This window comes from Hyperoodon ampullatus (genome assembly GCF_949752795.1).
Source record: "Hyperoodon ampullatus genome assembly, chromosome: 6".
NCBI classification, from domain to species: Eukaryota; Metazoa; Chordata; class Mammalia; order Artiodactyla; family Ziphiidae; genus Hyperoodon; species Hyperoodon ampullatus.
The window spans coordinates 4,465,531-4,479,849 of record NC_136919.1 but is presented as its reverse complement, the minus strand read 5'-3'; the positions used below and the strand labels follow the sequence as shown (position 1 = coordinate 4,479,849).

The 14,319-nt window shown below is 38.4% G+C and overlaps 1 protein-coding gene across 1 annotated transcript in view; it reads right to left on the bottom strand.

Annotated features, from left to right (window-relative positions):
* SETX (senataxin) overlaps positions 1-14,319 on the bottom strand; it is a 75,545-nt gene that overhangs the window by 51,933 nt on the left and 9,293 nt on the right. Inside the window, exons 3-9 of the mRNA XM_079707220.1 lie at positions 13,326-13,509; positions 11,855-12,065; positions 9,769-9,878; positions 6,004-6,223; positions 5,129-5,248; positions 382-553; positions 161-248 (exon numbers count right to left, since the gene is read on the bottom strand). Of these exons, the coding sequence (XP_079563346.1) occupies positions 161-248; positions 382-553; positions 5,129-5,248; positions 6,004-6,223; positions 9,769-9,878; positions 11,855-12,065; positions 13,326-13,502 (1,098 nt within the window). The 5' untranslated portion in view covers positions 13,503-13,509. The remainder of the gene's footprint in view (positions 1-160; positions 249-381; positions 554-5,128; positions 5,249-6,003; positions 6,224-9,768; positions 9,879-11,854; positions 12,066-13,325; positions 13,510-14,319) is intronic.

Below are 14,319 nucleotides of genomic sequence, written 5' to 3'. Positions count from 1 at the left end.
TTTCCTCATGAGCTACTGTTCAATCAGAAAGGTTTTATGCAACAGTTGATTCAGAATAGCTACATATCATAAAATCAGCAATGCAACTAACCACGTAAAACACTGTCTATACAATATAAAGGCAATACAATATCATCTGAATTCTCAAAATGTTTTATACCTTTTTGGCCTTTTCAGGGTTATAATTGTATACAATCTGGCTGCAAGTCACCATATCATCCAAATATGACTCCGGTTCTGACTTGGTCCTTAAGTATTAAGAATAAATAGAAATTACTGAAATGAAGGGTAAAAAGAAGAGAAAAATCCTACTGTTAAGTCAATTATAGTAGACCTCCTCATACAGATTGTTTGAAATCCTGACACAGGAAGTGAACGAACCTCACAGAGCTGTTCCGTATATTCTGGATCTCTTTATTGTAGCTCACGTTGTTGATAATGGTTTGAAATGCCTCAATAGGATCAGTAAGTTGACCCCAGACCTTAGATCCAAGACGATCCAGAATCACCATGAAACAGTGTAACGCTGGCCAGAAAGGATCCACACTATCATCTGAAATACAATGGAGTAATTTGCTAAATTACAACACAATTAGAGAAAGGTACTAAAATATATTGAGAATTAAGCATTCTTTACCTGGGTAGCAACAAAACTGAAAGCAAACCAGGAAGTAATTTAAAGTAAAGCGTTGTCAACTACAGGTTTTAGAAAGCTGGCAAACTTTTAAATAGTGTCTGCATTTTTTTTAAAGCAATACACCTCTGTTAAGAAATCTTGTTGTGTGGAACAAACTGAGATAGTCCAGATAAACTCAACTTTCTCACCCTATTTGCCAACCTGAAAGCATCGTTCCTCCTCTGCTTCTTCCAGACCTTTATACTCCCATCCTTCAATAAATAACAGAAGTAAAGTAGAAAAAAAAGGGAGAGAAAGAAAAACTTGGTATTTTCAGATCGAAACAAAGTCCATGATACAAGAAATCCTGAATTGTGTGTGTCATTTGGTTGGTATAAAGGACTGAACCCCTCATCCACTGGATAAGCAGAGATACATACTCTTCATCCACCCATGTCTCAACATGGCTTTGTTGTTATCTCTATTCCATCCAACTGGCAGGAATTCCCATTCCTCACACACTCTTATGCCCAGTCCTTCCCCTCTTCTCTACATGCAGTGGCAAAACACTGCCCTGCTCAAAGACCTTCACTTGCTCCTTAACGTCTTCTAAGGAAATTAGAAGTCCTCAGTCAAGCATTTTTAAGATCTTACTCTATTCTTTCTTTCCAGATTTACTTTTTTACACTCACATAAAGATACACCACCTACAGAAAAAAACAGATAGCTTTTTCCAAGAACGAACCAGAATGGCTTCACTATTAGCACCACCTATCATCTTCCGCAGTATTCTTAGGAGGCAAGTGCTCTAACTCACCCAATTACTGACAACCCTAGAACTTTCTGCTTTATTTCCCTCAGGGCTCTTAGATTCTACTTTTTTATCCTCTACTGAAGCTGTCTTATGTCTAGGAAGCTCTCAAATAAGGAAGAAAGTCATCAGTTAGGTGAAGACAATTATGGAATGTTTCTTAAAGAGGTGACTTGGGACTTCCCTGGTGGTGAAGTGGTAAAGAATCCGCCTGCCAAATCATAGGCAGAATACTCTATGACATAAAAGATCCTTTTTGACCCACCTCCTAGAGACATGGAAATAAAAACAAACAAATGGGACCTAATGAAACTTAAAAGCTTTTGCACAGCAAAGGAAAACATAAACAAGATGAAAAGACAACCCTCAGAATGGGAGAAAATATTTGCAAATGAAGCAACAAAGGATTAATCTCCAAAATTTACAAGCAGCTCACGTAGCTCAATATCAAAAAAACAAACAACCCAATCCAAAAATGGGCAGAAGACCTAAATAGACATTTCTCCAAAGAAGATATACAGCTTGCCAACAAACACATGAAAGGATGCTCAACATCACTAATCATTAGAAAAGTGCAAATCAAAACTACAATGAGGTGTCACCTCACACCAGTCAGAATGGCCATCATCAAAAAATCTACAAACAATAAATGCTGGAGAGGGTGTGGAGAAAAGGGAGCCCTCTTGCACTGTTGGTAGGAATGTAAATTGATACAGCCACTATGGAGAACAGTATGGAGGTTCCTTAAAAAACTAAAAATAGAACTACCATACAACCCAGTAATTCCACTCCTGGACATATACCCTGAGAAAACCATAATCCCAAAACAGTCATGTACCACAATGTTCACTGAAGCTATATTTACAACAGCCAGGACATGGAAGCAACCTAAGTGTCCATCGACAGATGAATAGATAAAGAAGATGTGGCACATACATACAATGGAATATTACTCAGCCATAGAAAGAAACGAAATCGAGTTATGTGTAGTGAGGTGGATGGACCTAGAGTCTGTCGTACAGAGTGAAGTAAGTCAGAAAGAGAAAAACAAATACTGTATGCTAACACTTATATATGGAATCTTAAAAAAAAAAAAAAAAAAAAAAAAAGGTTCTGAAGAACCTAGGGGCAGGACAGGAATAAAGACTCAGACGTAGAGAATGGACGTGAGGACATGGGGAGAAGGAAGGGTAAGCTGGGACGAAGTGAGAGAGTGGCATGGACATATATACACTACCACACGTAAAACAGCTAGTGGGAAGAAGCCACATAGCACAGGGAGATCAGCTTGGTGCTCTGTGACCACCTAGATGGGTGGGATGGGGGGGGTGGGAGGGAGATGCAAGAGGGAGGGGATATGGGGATATATGTATATGTATAGCTGATTCACTTTGTTATACAGCAGAAACTAACACACCCTTGTAAAGCAATTATACTCCAATAAAGATGTTAAAGAAAGAATCTGCCTGCCAATGCAGGGGACACAGGTTTGAGTCCTGGTCCAGGAAGATCCCACATGCCGCGGAGCAACTAAGCCTGTGCGCCACAACTACTGAGCCTGCCGTCTAGAGCCCATGAGCCACAACTACTGAGCCCACGCGCCTAGAGCCTGTGCTCTGTAACAAGAGAAGCCACCACAATGACAAGGCCGTGCACCGCAATGAAGAGTAGACTCCCGCTCGCTGTAAGTAGAGAAAGCCCGCACGAAGCAATGAAGACCCAACACAGCCCCAAAAATAAATAAATGAATTTATAAATAAAATAAATAAAAATGCCAATCTTTAAAACAAAAAGGTGCTTAAAAAAAAAAGAGGTGACTCATTTTGAAGGAGGTTAGGGGAGCTGGATTAACAGAGAGGACAGAAATATATGTGCAAAGCACAGGGAAAAAAACTAACAATTTATGTAGTAAATGCTGGTAAGCAAATTAGTAATAACCTTTTTAATAAATTTATTTATTTATTTATTTTGGGGGCTGTGCTGGGTCTTCGTTACTGTGCGCGGGCTTTCTCTAGTTGCGGAGAGCAGGGGCTACTCTTTGTTGTGGTGCGCAGGCTTCTCATTGTGGTGGCTTCTTTCGTTGCAGAGCACGGGCTCTGGTGCACGGGCTTCAGTAGTTTTGGCTTGAAGGCTCAGTAGTTGTGGCGCACGGGCTTAGTTGCTCCATGGCACGTGGGATCTTCCTGGACCAGGGCTCAAACCCATGTCCCCTGCATTGGCAGGCAGATTCTTTACCACTGCACCACCAGGGAAGTTCCTAATTAGTAATAACCTTAATCAAATATCATCTAGCAAGAAAACAGGTGTGATCAAAAAAAAGAATAACATTTACATATTTCTTTTAGAATCCCCCACAAAAGAATATATATCCATGCTGAAGTTGCCTAAGGAGAAGTGAATGTGGGTAAAAAGTTATATTTATGTTTTCATTAAATTTGGCACGCTTGGTCTTTATTGAGTCATTCTTTCATAAAGAAGGTAAGATTAGAAACACTAGTACAGATTCTCCCTGATCAGCCCAATAAAACCATGAGCAAAACCAAGCTGGCTCTAATAACAAACATGACAATTTTAGACCCTATTTTCTAGACTATCTGGGCAGCACTGTCCAAGGGAACTTTCTGGGATGATGGAAATGGTTCTATACCGTAGTCACCAGGCAGCTCTTGAAGTATAGCTAGTGGGACTGAAAAACTGAATTTTTTTTTTTTTTTTTTTTTGTGGTACGCGGGCCTCTCACTGTTGTGGCCTCTCCCGTTGCGGAGCACAGGCTCCGGATGCGCAGGCTCAGCAGCCATGGCTCACGGGCCCAGCCGCTCCGCGGCATATGGGATCCTCCCAGACCGGGGCACGAACCCGTATCCCCTGCATCGGCAGGCGGACTCTCAACCACTGCGCCACCAGGGAGGCCCTGAATTTTTAATTTTATTTAAGTTTCATTAATGTAAATGTAAACAGCCACACTTGGCCGGCAGGCAGCCACCATTGTGGATGGTGGAACCCTAGAGAACCAAAGTGAAATGAAAAACCAGGCAAAAGGGAGACAGTGGGATAGGGGAAGCTTTCTGCAAAATTTTAACTATCATGTCATTAGAAATTTACCTCCTTTAGGTTCTAGTCTTGATTCTACCACTAACTGGGTACTTCAACGTGAAAAAGTAAGTTAAGGGACTTTCCTGGTGGCACAGTGGTTAAGAATCCGCCTGCCAATGCAGGGGACATGGGTTCGAGCCCTGGTCTGGGAGGCTCCCACATACCGCGGAGCAACTAAGCCCGTGCACCACAACTACTGAGCCCGTGTGCCACAACTACCGAAGCCTGCACGCCTAGAGCCCATGCTCCGCAACAAGAGAAGCCACCGCAATGAGAAGCCTGCACACTGCAACAAAGAGTAGCCCCCGCTCGCCGCAACTAGAGAAAGCCCATGCACAGCAACAAAGACCCAACGCAGCCAAAAATAAATTAATTAATTTTTTAAAAAGTAAGTTAACTTCCTTGGGCTTCAGTTTCTTCTTTTATGAAAGTAAGGTGCTGAGTTAAATAAACTCTAAAGGTCTTTTCCAATTAAAAATTCTGACTCTGTGACCAAAACCATAAAATGTTCATTCTTTCCTCCACATCATACACCCAAATTCTTACAGTGACACTAGTATTTTCAAAGTGCACCATCATCACAATATTCCGCAAATAAAGTTTATTACCATCTGATTGCCTCTCCATGGTGTGAAGTATTGATTGCATAAAATCATTCTGTTTGTTTGAGCCCAACAACAGTGAATCCATGGCTTGCTCCTCAAGAATGGTCAGCAACATGCAAATACCTGTAAGATCATGTATAGCTTTCCTGAATTGATTAAATAATGCCTTCTCCAGTTTAGTTGGCAAAAGAATAACAAGGCAGTAAGATGAAACAAAACAGTATGCAGTGCCTCAGACATTGAAGTCTGAGACATTCATATACAACTCCTCCTAAGAACAGAACTTTAGACTGAATAAAAAGGGAAAATGGCACGAACATGGTTAGAAAACCATTTCCAAAATGACTACCACACAATTTGTATCTCATAAAATCAAAGATCCCTTAAATGTTAAGATCACTATATTTCAAGTACCAATCACTGCCAAATATACACATGACTGCAAGACTCTGAATCAATGAAGTAGGACAGAACTATTTTAAGTCAATATACAACTTGATGAAACCCAAAGTTAGTATCTCTTTCTCCCAGGAAATACTTTACAGATGGGAAAAGAGGTATTAAACCTCTGTTTCAATAGATCAAAACCCTATTACGGTCAGCTGCTATGCTAATACTATAACATCTAATACTGCCTTAAATAAAAGATCTATTTGCCATACTTGAAAATGTACCTCTTACACAGATTTCTAGGATAAAAAATGTTTAAAGACAAGATGCTGCAATAGTCAATTTAATGACAGAACAAGAATTGGGAACTATGAAATCCTTTATTTAGCAATTTTGATCAGATTACCAAAAGAGATCCCTTCCCTTGCAGGATTATCATAAGAAATATTGGAAAATACTAATTATATTTGTGTAGGAACAATACTCACCTAACCAATAGTTTTTGTAGTTGGCAGTATCATACATGTGTGAAGGCAGAAGAATCAGTTTACCCTTCTCAAGGACAGAAGAAGTATAAATGTCTGGACTTTCTAAAAGCCCCAACTCAATAACTTTAAAAAGGCAAGTCAAAACCTCCTGTAAGTCATAATAATCATCTCTGTCCACTTTTCCCAAGTTTCTTGCTGTCAGGATAGCCCAACGCCGAACCTAAAAGCATAACACATTCATTACTTCATTTAACACACAACTATCTACATACAGCAAGAATACAGTTAAAATAGGATTCTCTACAGATTATAAAAGACACGAGATACATCAACTATACTTCAAAAAAAAATCATTACACTGTATATCTTAAACTTATACAGTGCTGTATGTCAATTATACCTCAATAAAACTGGAAGAAAAAACTATCATATAGAATAAAGTACTTTAGGAAAAATACGTGATTTTCAGACATTTAAAGGAAATAAACCAAAAGGTCCATGATGACAGAAAAAAAAAAAAAAAGACAGAAGATACTAATTACAATTGACCTTTGAACAACACACAAGGGTTAGGGGCACCTACCCTCTGCGTAGTTGAATACACTAATATAATTCGAATATAACATAGTTGGCAGCCCTCCATATCCCGGTTCTGTATCATGGATTCAACTAACCTCAAACTGTGTAGTACTATACTAGATGCTATTAAAAAGAATCTGTGTATAAGACGACCCATGCAGTTCAAACCCATGTTGCTCAAGGGTCAACTGGAATGCGATGTGTGAACCTTACTTGATCCTGATTTGAACTAACCCTAATAAAGCATTTGTGAGATAATAATTTCCACTCAAACACTGACTAGAAATATGATATTATTATTATCATTATTATTGTAAGTGTGTTGATGTAATTGGTTTTTTTTAAGAGCACTTACCTTTTTGATACATGTACTGAAGTATTTTATGGATGAAATGCTCTGATGTCTAAGATTTGCGGTAACTAAACTTAACAGGAGTAGAATATTGACCACATATTGATAACAGATGAAGCACAGTGATGGATATATGGGAGTTCACTACACCAATCTATTTTTGTATGTTTGTAATGTTCCATAATAGAAAGTTAAAAAAAGGAAAGAAAAATGAAAAGAGAAACCTCAGAAGAAATCAAAGGTCACCTCTACATGGCAATATAGCACAGGGAAGTGATTTTAAATTTATTCTGCACTACAAATTGAACTGTGATCACAACCAACCTTAAAAACTAAATAAAATTTTAAAAAATCAGTGGGCATCCTTCATAGTAACAGTAAGTATTGTTTTGTGAAATGTTTAGGTCACATACGTATATATATGTGTGTGAACTCGATGAAGAACATTTTTGCTTAGGTTATGGGCAGAAAAGTTTGCAAAACACAGAACTAGTGGACAAAAGAATGGGCTCCATGCCAACATAATTAACTAATGAATTTTAAGCTATCGAAAAAAATACAAAGGAATCAATGAGTCTATAACTTATAATAAACAGATGAATAAATGAAGAGCAGGGAAAATGGCTCTTGATTATAGTATAATCAATGTCAAGTGCTGACTGGTAAATGTGTAAAGTGCTGGAGTTGAAATTAGTTTGCAATCTTAGAAAAACTGGCTCAGGGAAGAACCATCAGGTAATGCTAAATTTAGGAGAAAATTTTGGTGAGGAGTAAGGTATTTATATGATCTTAGAGTACTTAAGAAATAGACATTGTACAGTGAAGAAACTGGACAACACCTCAACTAGATGGTCAAAATTAACATCACCATGAGGCTGAATGATATGGCATGCCTGTATATCTGACACCCTGAGAAGGACATAACATCCATCACTTATGTAGTACTCCAGTTGGAATGTATAACCAAAGCCTAACCATGCGCAAGCATCAGACAAACCCAAAATGAAAAGCATTCTATTTTTTGTAAATGGGAGGGAGGCAGAAATGACTATTCTTCAGAAATGTAATTGTCACAAAAGACAAAGAAAGGCTGCGGAAATGTTACAGATTAAGGGAGACCAATGTAACACAATTACATGTAAATCCTGATCCTGGTCTGGATACTGGAGTACAGGGAGAAAATGCTACAAAGTACACTGGATCACATGACACAACTGGAAAATAGACCTTACTGTGTCAATGTTAAAGTCACTGAAGTTTATAATATTGTGAGAATATACTTATTCTTAGGAAATATACACTGAAGTATTTAGGGGCAAAAGGGTATGATACATGCAACCTACTCTCAAATGGTTCAGAAAACAAACAGCTTTGTAGCTGACTGAAAGCAAATGATAGAACAAATGGAGTGAAACATTAATAATTGGTGAATACAGCTAAAGAATATACAGGTGTTTTCTACTTTTTTTTTATTTTTGAGAATTTTCTGAAAATTTTAAAGTATTTTCAAATAAAAACTTAAAAAAAAAAGCATTAGGGCTCTGGAGTCAGGCTGCCTATATACAAATCCCAGTCACCATACTAGCCTGTGTAACTGTGGTTAAGTCTCCTGACTCAGTTTCCTCACCTATAAGAACACATATATAATGAAGAATACAGTCATTCCTGGCCCTGCAGACCCAGTCACCAAGCCTGCAAGTGCTTGGCCCAGGTCCTGGTTGCTCAGCTGGACTACCTTCCTCTACTGGTTTGCAGCTTTAAGAAAGCCAGTCCCAGAGAGCAGCTGGCTGTACTTTCTGTCAATCTTCTTTCACAGGCAGGAAAGCCCCACCCTTCTTTTAAGCACAGGCCTCGACTCTGGTTCTACCCTTGCCTGGAGGATACTTGTCATTCTTATTATCATGCACAAACTCAGTCCCCTGCTACCTACAGCCGCCCAGGCCTACATACAGCTTTCCACCATTTATCACTTTGTATTTCTGTTCCCTTACTGGTCCAAAGAAACATTTACCTTTTGAAAAGTGTGATTATACCTTTTAGAATTCCACTTTTTGAATTTTTTTCTATCATTGTTTGGGTTTGGCACAAAGGAGACTGAAATTCACCACCATTCTGACTGGAAACCCCATTACCGTGTTCTTTCTTTGCCACTTAAAAAAAAAGCCTCTTTACTATCCTTCTATTGGCAGAGCAACCCTTCGTGGCTATTGTCTTAACGTTGTAACTCAGTTCTAGAGGCCAACGTGCACAGGTCCTACTGCACACGCTGCCTCGCCACATGATGGTAAGTCCTCAAACTCCAGCAATCAGCTCACCGTCAGGTTCCAAGCCTCTGGTGTTGCTCAATGCTTCTGTCTACCTACTGTTCTGCTTCTCATGTTCCTCCTCCTGTCTGGCACCTAGGAACTGAATCTCCTTGTCCTCCCCTCTACCCCATCACCTGTTAAAAATCTCATCTATTAGCAAAATAATTATTTCAAGTGTTTTAACTGGTATTTCCATGTGCTTGGAGTGGGGCAGGCAAGCAAGAAAAGCAAGAGAGAACAGTGCTTCTTCATTAGTTCAGGTCAACACACTGGAAGTTCAGATTATTCCCTCATTTGTCTTTTACACTGAAGCGTCACCTGTCAGAAGTGTTTCCCTACTCTTTTAACTCTCTTCTTTGAGCCCCCCCAGCACCCCCTCCTTAACTGCAGTAATGTTACAACAACAAGAGAATAATTTTGGCAAATATTTTAAACAAAGTACACACCAAAAACCTCTATTATAGGTATCTATACTATAGGTGCAAAAATAAAATATTCCCTCTTCCACTGCCTAACACTCACACTCACCATTTCATTGGGATGGACCAAAAACAAATAGATCCCTGGATGTTTGTCAAAAACCTGAAAGGAGCAGTTAGCTTGTTCCATCCGGCAAAGTGCTTCAACGCATAATTCATCTAAATAGAAAAAATAAGGCAGTAAACATAAGACATAAATCTTATCAACTTATCAAGATTCCCTAAATTTGGCTCCTTCGGTTGCTCTGTAAGTGAATGAAAAGTTGTTCTTTTTTTTTTTTTTTTTTTTAAACGGAGGCATAAAAATGCTGTAAATGTAGGAATGATATTTAGCTGCTGAAAGACCGGTAGGTTGATCATAGTGTGTGCCTATGAATTGCTCTGACTTTCCCAGTACAAACATCTTTTTTCACCCTGGGCATAATTATCTCCAGAGGGCACCTTCTTAGAAGTATGGCTATAGGTCCAATTCCATTAGCATTTTACATTTTGATCCATGAGGACTTTATCTTGTACCACAGTGATAAAATCAGCTTTGCCCCCCACATGGCTATTTTGTCCTACTCTCAGTTACTGAGTAATCCATTTTCTCCACTGGTTTGAAATGCTATCATCACCAAAGAGTAAATTCCCCAAATATATTTGGTTTACTTCTGGACTCTCTACACTGCTCCATTAGTCTATCTGTACCAGCACTATCCTAATCCCTGTTGCTTTATGGAAATTTCTTCATCACTCTTTCAGAAGTATACTGAATAAGACTCATACATTTACCATATAAGATGAATCAACTTTATTTTGTCAAGCTTCAAAGAATATTGTAGTGACAGTGGTTAGCTTTGGGAAGGAGGAACAATGACTAGAAAAGCAAGAGGAGAGCTCCCGGTGTGTTGATGATGTTTTGTTTCTTGACCTGGGTGCCAGCTACACAAGTGTGTTTAGTTTATGAAAAATCAAGCTTATATACTTTTTTGGATATGGTACTCTTTAATAAATGTTTGAAAAATGACTTGTTAGAATTTAAAAATCTAGTTATTTTTAATTTATTTAGGAAGAACTGATTTATCTAATTAATCTTTAGATATACTTTTCAATTTACTGAAAATACAGAGGATAGAGAAACAAGTCAAATAACATGACAAGGAAGAAATCAGAAAAGTCCAGGAAGCACATTATTCTTTAGGGAAACCATTTGGTCTCAGCAACTCAAAGTTATGACCAAAAAAAAAAAAAAAAAAAAAAAAATCTATCTATCTATATCTATATCTGTGCACACATATATAAGAGTAAACTATTCTGGATTAAAAGAGATGTAAGCAATATGGAACCAAATGTAACCAAATGCACAGTCCCTGATTGGACTCTAATTTAAATAAATCATCCGAAAAACACATTTTGCAACTACTGGGAAAATCTGAATGTGGACTAGATATAGTAGTGGGTGCCTTAAAGGTACTGTTATTTCGTTAGATTTGATAGATCAGGAAAATGTCTTCAAAAGATTCATATTAAGAAATGCAAATATAAATGACCAAAATCTAGGCAGCCATAATATGCTATGCCATAGTGATTACTGAAAATTACTACAGACCAGTGGTTCTCAACCTGACGATTTTGTCCCTCACTGGCCCTGACCCCCAACTCCCAAGGGACATTTGGCAATATCTGGAGACATTTTTGGTTGTCACAACTAGGGTAATGGGGAGAGCAAGTCCCTACCAGCATCTAGTGGAAATAGGCCAGGGATGCTGCTAAACATCCTACAATGAACAGCATGTCCCTCACCCACCAAGAATTATCCAGTCCAAAATGTCAACAGTGCCAAGTTTGAAAAACCCTGCTACAGACAAATTCCAAGAATGAAAATTAATTGAATGGATAGATGAATAAATATGTGATAAAGCAAACACAGCAAGATATGAGCAACAGCAGAATCTATGTGGTGTGTATATGGTATTCACTGTGTAATTCAGTTTTCTAGGTTTGGAAACGCTCAAAATAAAACGTTTGGAAAAAAAAAATAAGTATCCTAATTATATGTTTAAGAAACAGATTTTCAACATAGATAAACCCAAATTCTTACAATCCTTAAAATAAAAAAAGTGATACAACTGTGAAACACCCAAGATACTCACTAACACGCTCATGTAAAAGCAAATAAGGATATTTCAGTATTTCAAAAAGAGGAACTCGAAGCTTATTTTCAAAGTCTTGGCCAGTAAAGTCAAACAGCTGTGCCTCTCCATCGTTGTCTACTATATATAATTCATCATCGTCTCCAATTTCTGCCTTCATGGCCTTTTCAAAGTGATTTATGAGACGTGAGGTTTCTAATTCCCATAAAACCTACAGGAAAAGAAAAACGGGCAGTGTGCTTTATATCTTATTATCAACAAAATATACTGGATGTGACGATCCTTCTAGAAAGCCTTTTCCTAAGTATAAAAATTCAGAAGTTTAAAGAAGTACTAGGGTTTCCCTGGCGGCGCAGTGGTTGAGAGTCCGCCTGCCAATGCAGGGGACGTGGGTTCATGCCCCAGTCCGGGAAGATCCCACATGCCGCGGAGCGGCTGGGCCCGTGAGCCATGGCTGCTGGGCCTGCGTGTCCGGAGCCTGTGCTCCGCAACGGGAGAGGCCACAACAGTGAGAGGCCCGCGTACCGCAAAAAAAAAAAAAAGAAAAAAAAGTACTGAACCTCATATATTAGACTTAAAGAAAACAGTCACTAAACGTAAAAGTGGCTTTTATGACACATGAACATGAGTCCATAGAGCATGAGATGTTTACAACATTGCTCTTGCAGAGTTTTGCTATCAACAGCTCTGTCAACTATACTCCATTGAAAAGGAAATGAGAAGTTGGAGCTTCTTGACCAAGGCACAAGATGGGCCTTCTCTGACTTCCCTTCTATGTTCCAGCCATAGGTAACAACCTTGAAACATCAGCTTTAGCATAAAGACACTGGTTAGCTTCATAGCTAGGAAACTTTGTAAACGTAAAGGTTTTCCTCAAAAGGTTCATAACTAATCATCCCCCTCCTCTCTTCTATATTATTATACATATCTCTATGGTCTGTATTCCATTTTTCATTAGATAAGTATAATAAACCAATATTCAAAGCCACATATTTAAAATTATGTTTCACTTTGGTTACTGTGAATGAAAAAATGTTTGTCTTTATTGATTTATACCACTTACCCATTAAAAAATGAAGAGAGGGGGAAAAAAAAGAACTATTAGCCAATAAAAAAATAACCCAAGCCATTCAGATACCTGGCTGTTAACAATGTCAAACACAATGACATTAAAACATGAACCCAAAAAAACCCCATACGTCACTTCATTTCATGAAACTGTTTCACATCAAAATGACTAAAAGTGGAGGATTATAAAATTCTGCTTTAGATTTCAATTCAATTCCATCAATCAATAAGCATTTACTCAGCACCTACTATCTACCAGGCTATGAGTTACATACCTGAAGTATATTAGCATTCACAGTTTAAATCACATTGTCAGTTCCCTGAATGCTTCCAACAGAGTTCAAATTTATTCTCTTCCTAGTTATCAAGCTCTGAAAAATACTGCCCAATTAATGTAAAGTACCGTATGTAAGAATGGCAATTCATCCCTTGCTTTGTGGTATTCAGCCACACACTCTAAGCAGTAGCAGAGGTCTTCATCAGCTGTTTGAAATTCACTGGAGTGGGTCTTGGATGCATAGCGTTGCAGGAAGTCAATGGTGGAAATACCACCTGGCGTACACCAACAACATGTGCTCATTCTGTACCTGTATCCAGAAAAGAAGACATGGAAAGACTAAAGAAAAAAACCACACAACACTTCAGGCCTATTCTGGTGGAGAATGGGTACATTTCCTACTAATGATCATGTCTTCAACTTACAATGTGCCTTTACCACATCCAGAACATTCTGCTGGCCAGCTTATCAATCACTGGCTAAACTCAATCTGAGCTTACTCGTAAAAACTTTACCTGTGACACATGAAAAATAATGAAATGAAAGCAGTTAGTAATAAACATCATAAGGCAATATACAGCTGTGTTACAAAACTATACAGTACTGATGGGAAATTATATACAGAGACATAGAATTATCAATGTTTTCAAAGTACAGATTTTGGACTGTTCTAATAATATACTGGAGTCAAGTGAAAAGCTCAGGAAACCTTTCACATTCCCTGAGGCCATGTTCCAGAAATCCCTGGAAACCTAAAAAATCCACAAATATTAGTCCATACCAATAACAAAAACTCATACAGAGAAGAATTTTCTCTTGGTTAGAAAGTATATATACACATGAATTTGCACGTGTGTATGAACTGCTGCCCATAACTCACTGCTCATCAACGCAGTATAAACTGTAATGGCTGCAAATATAATAGCTACAAACCTATTCCTACTAAGTTTGAAACTTACAGTTTTTGACTGTCTCCAATTTGGGGTTTTATACTACCATCAGAGCCTCCACCATCCAGACTCAAGTAAAAAGGGTTAAATGAAATTAATTTCAGAGATTGGTTCAAGATGGCGGACTAGAGGACGTGCGCTCACTCCCTCTTGCGAGAGCACCGGAACCA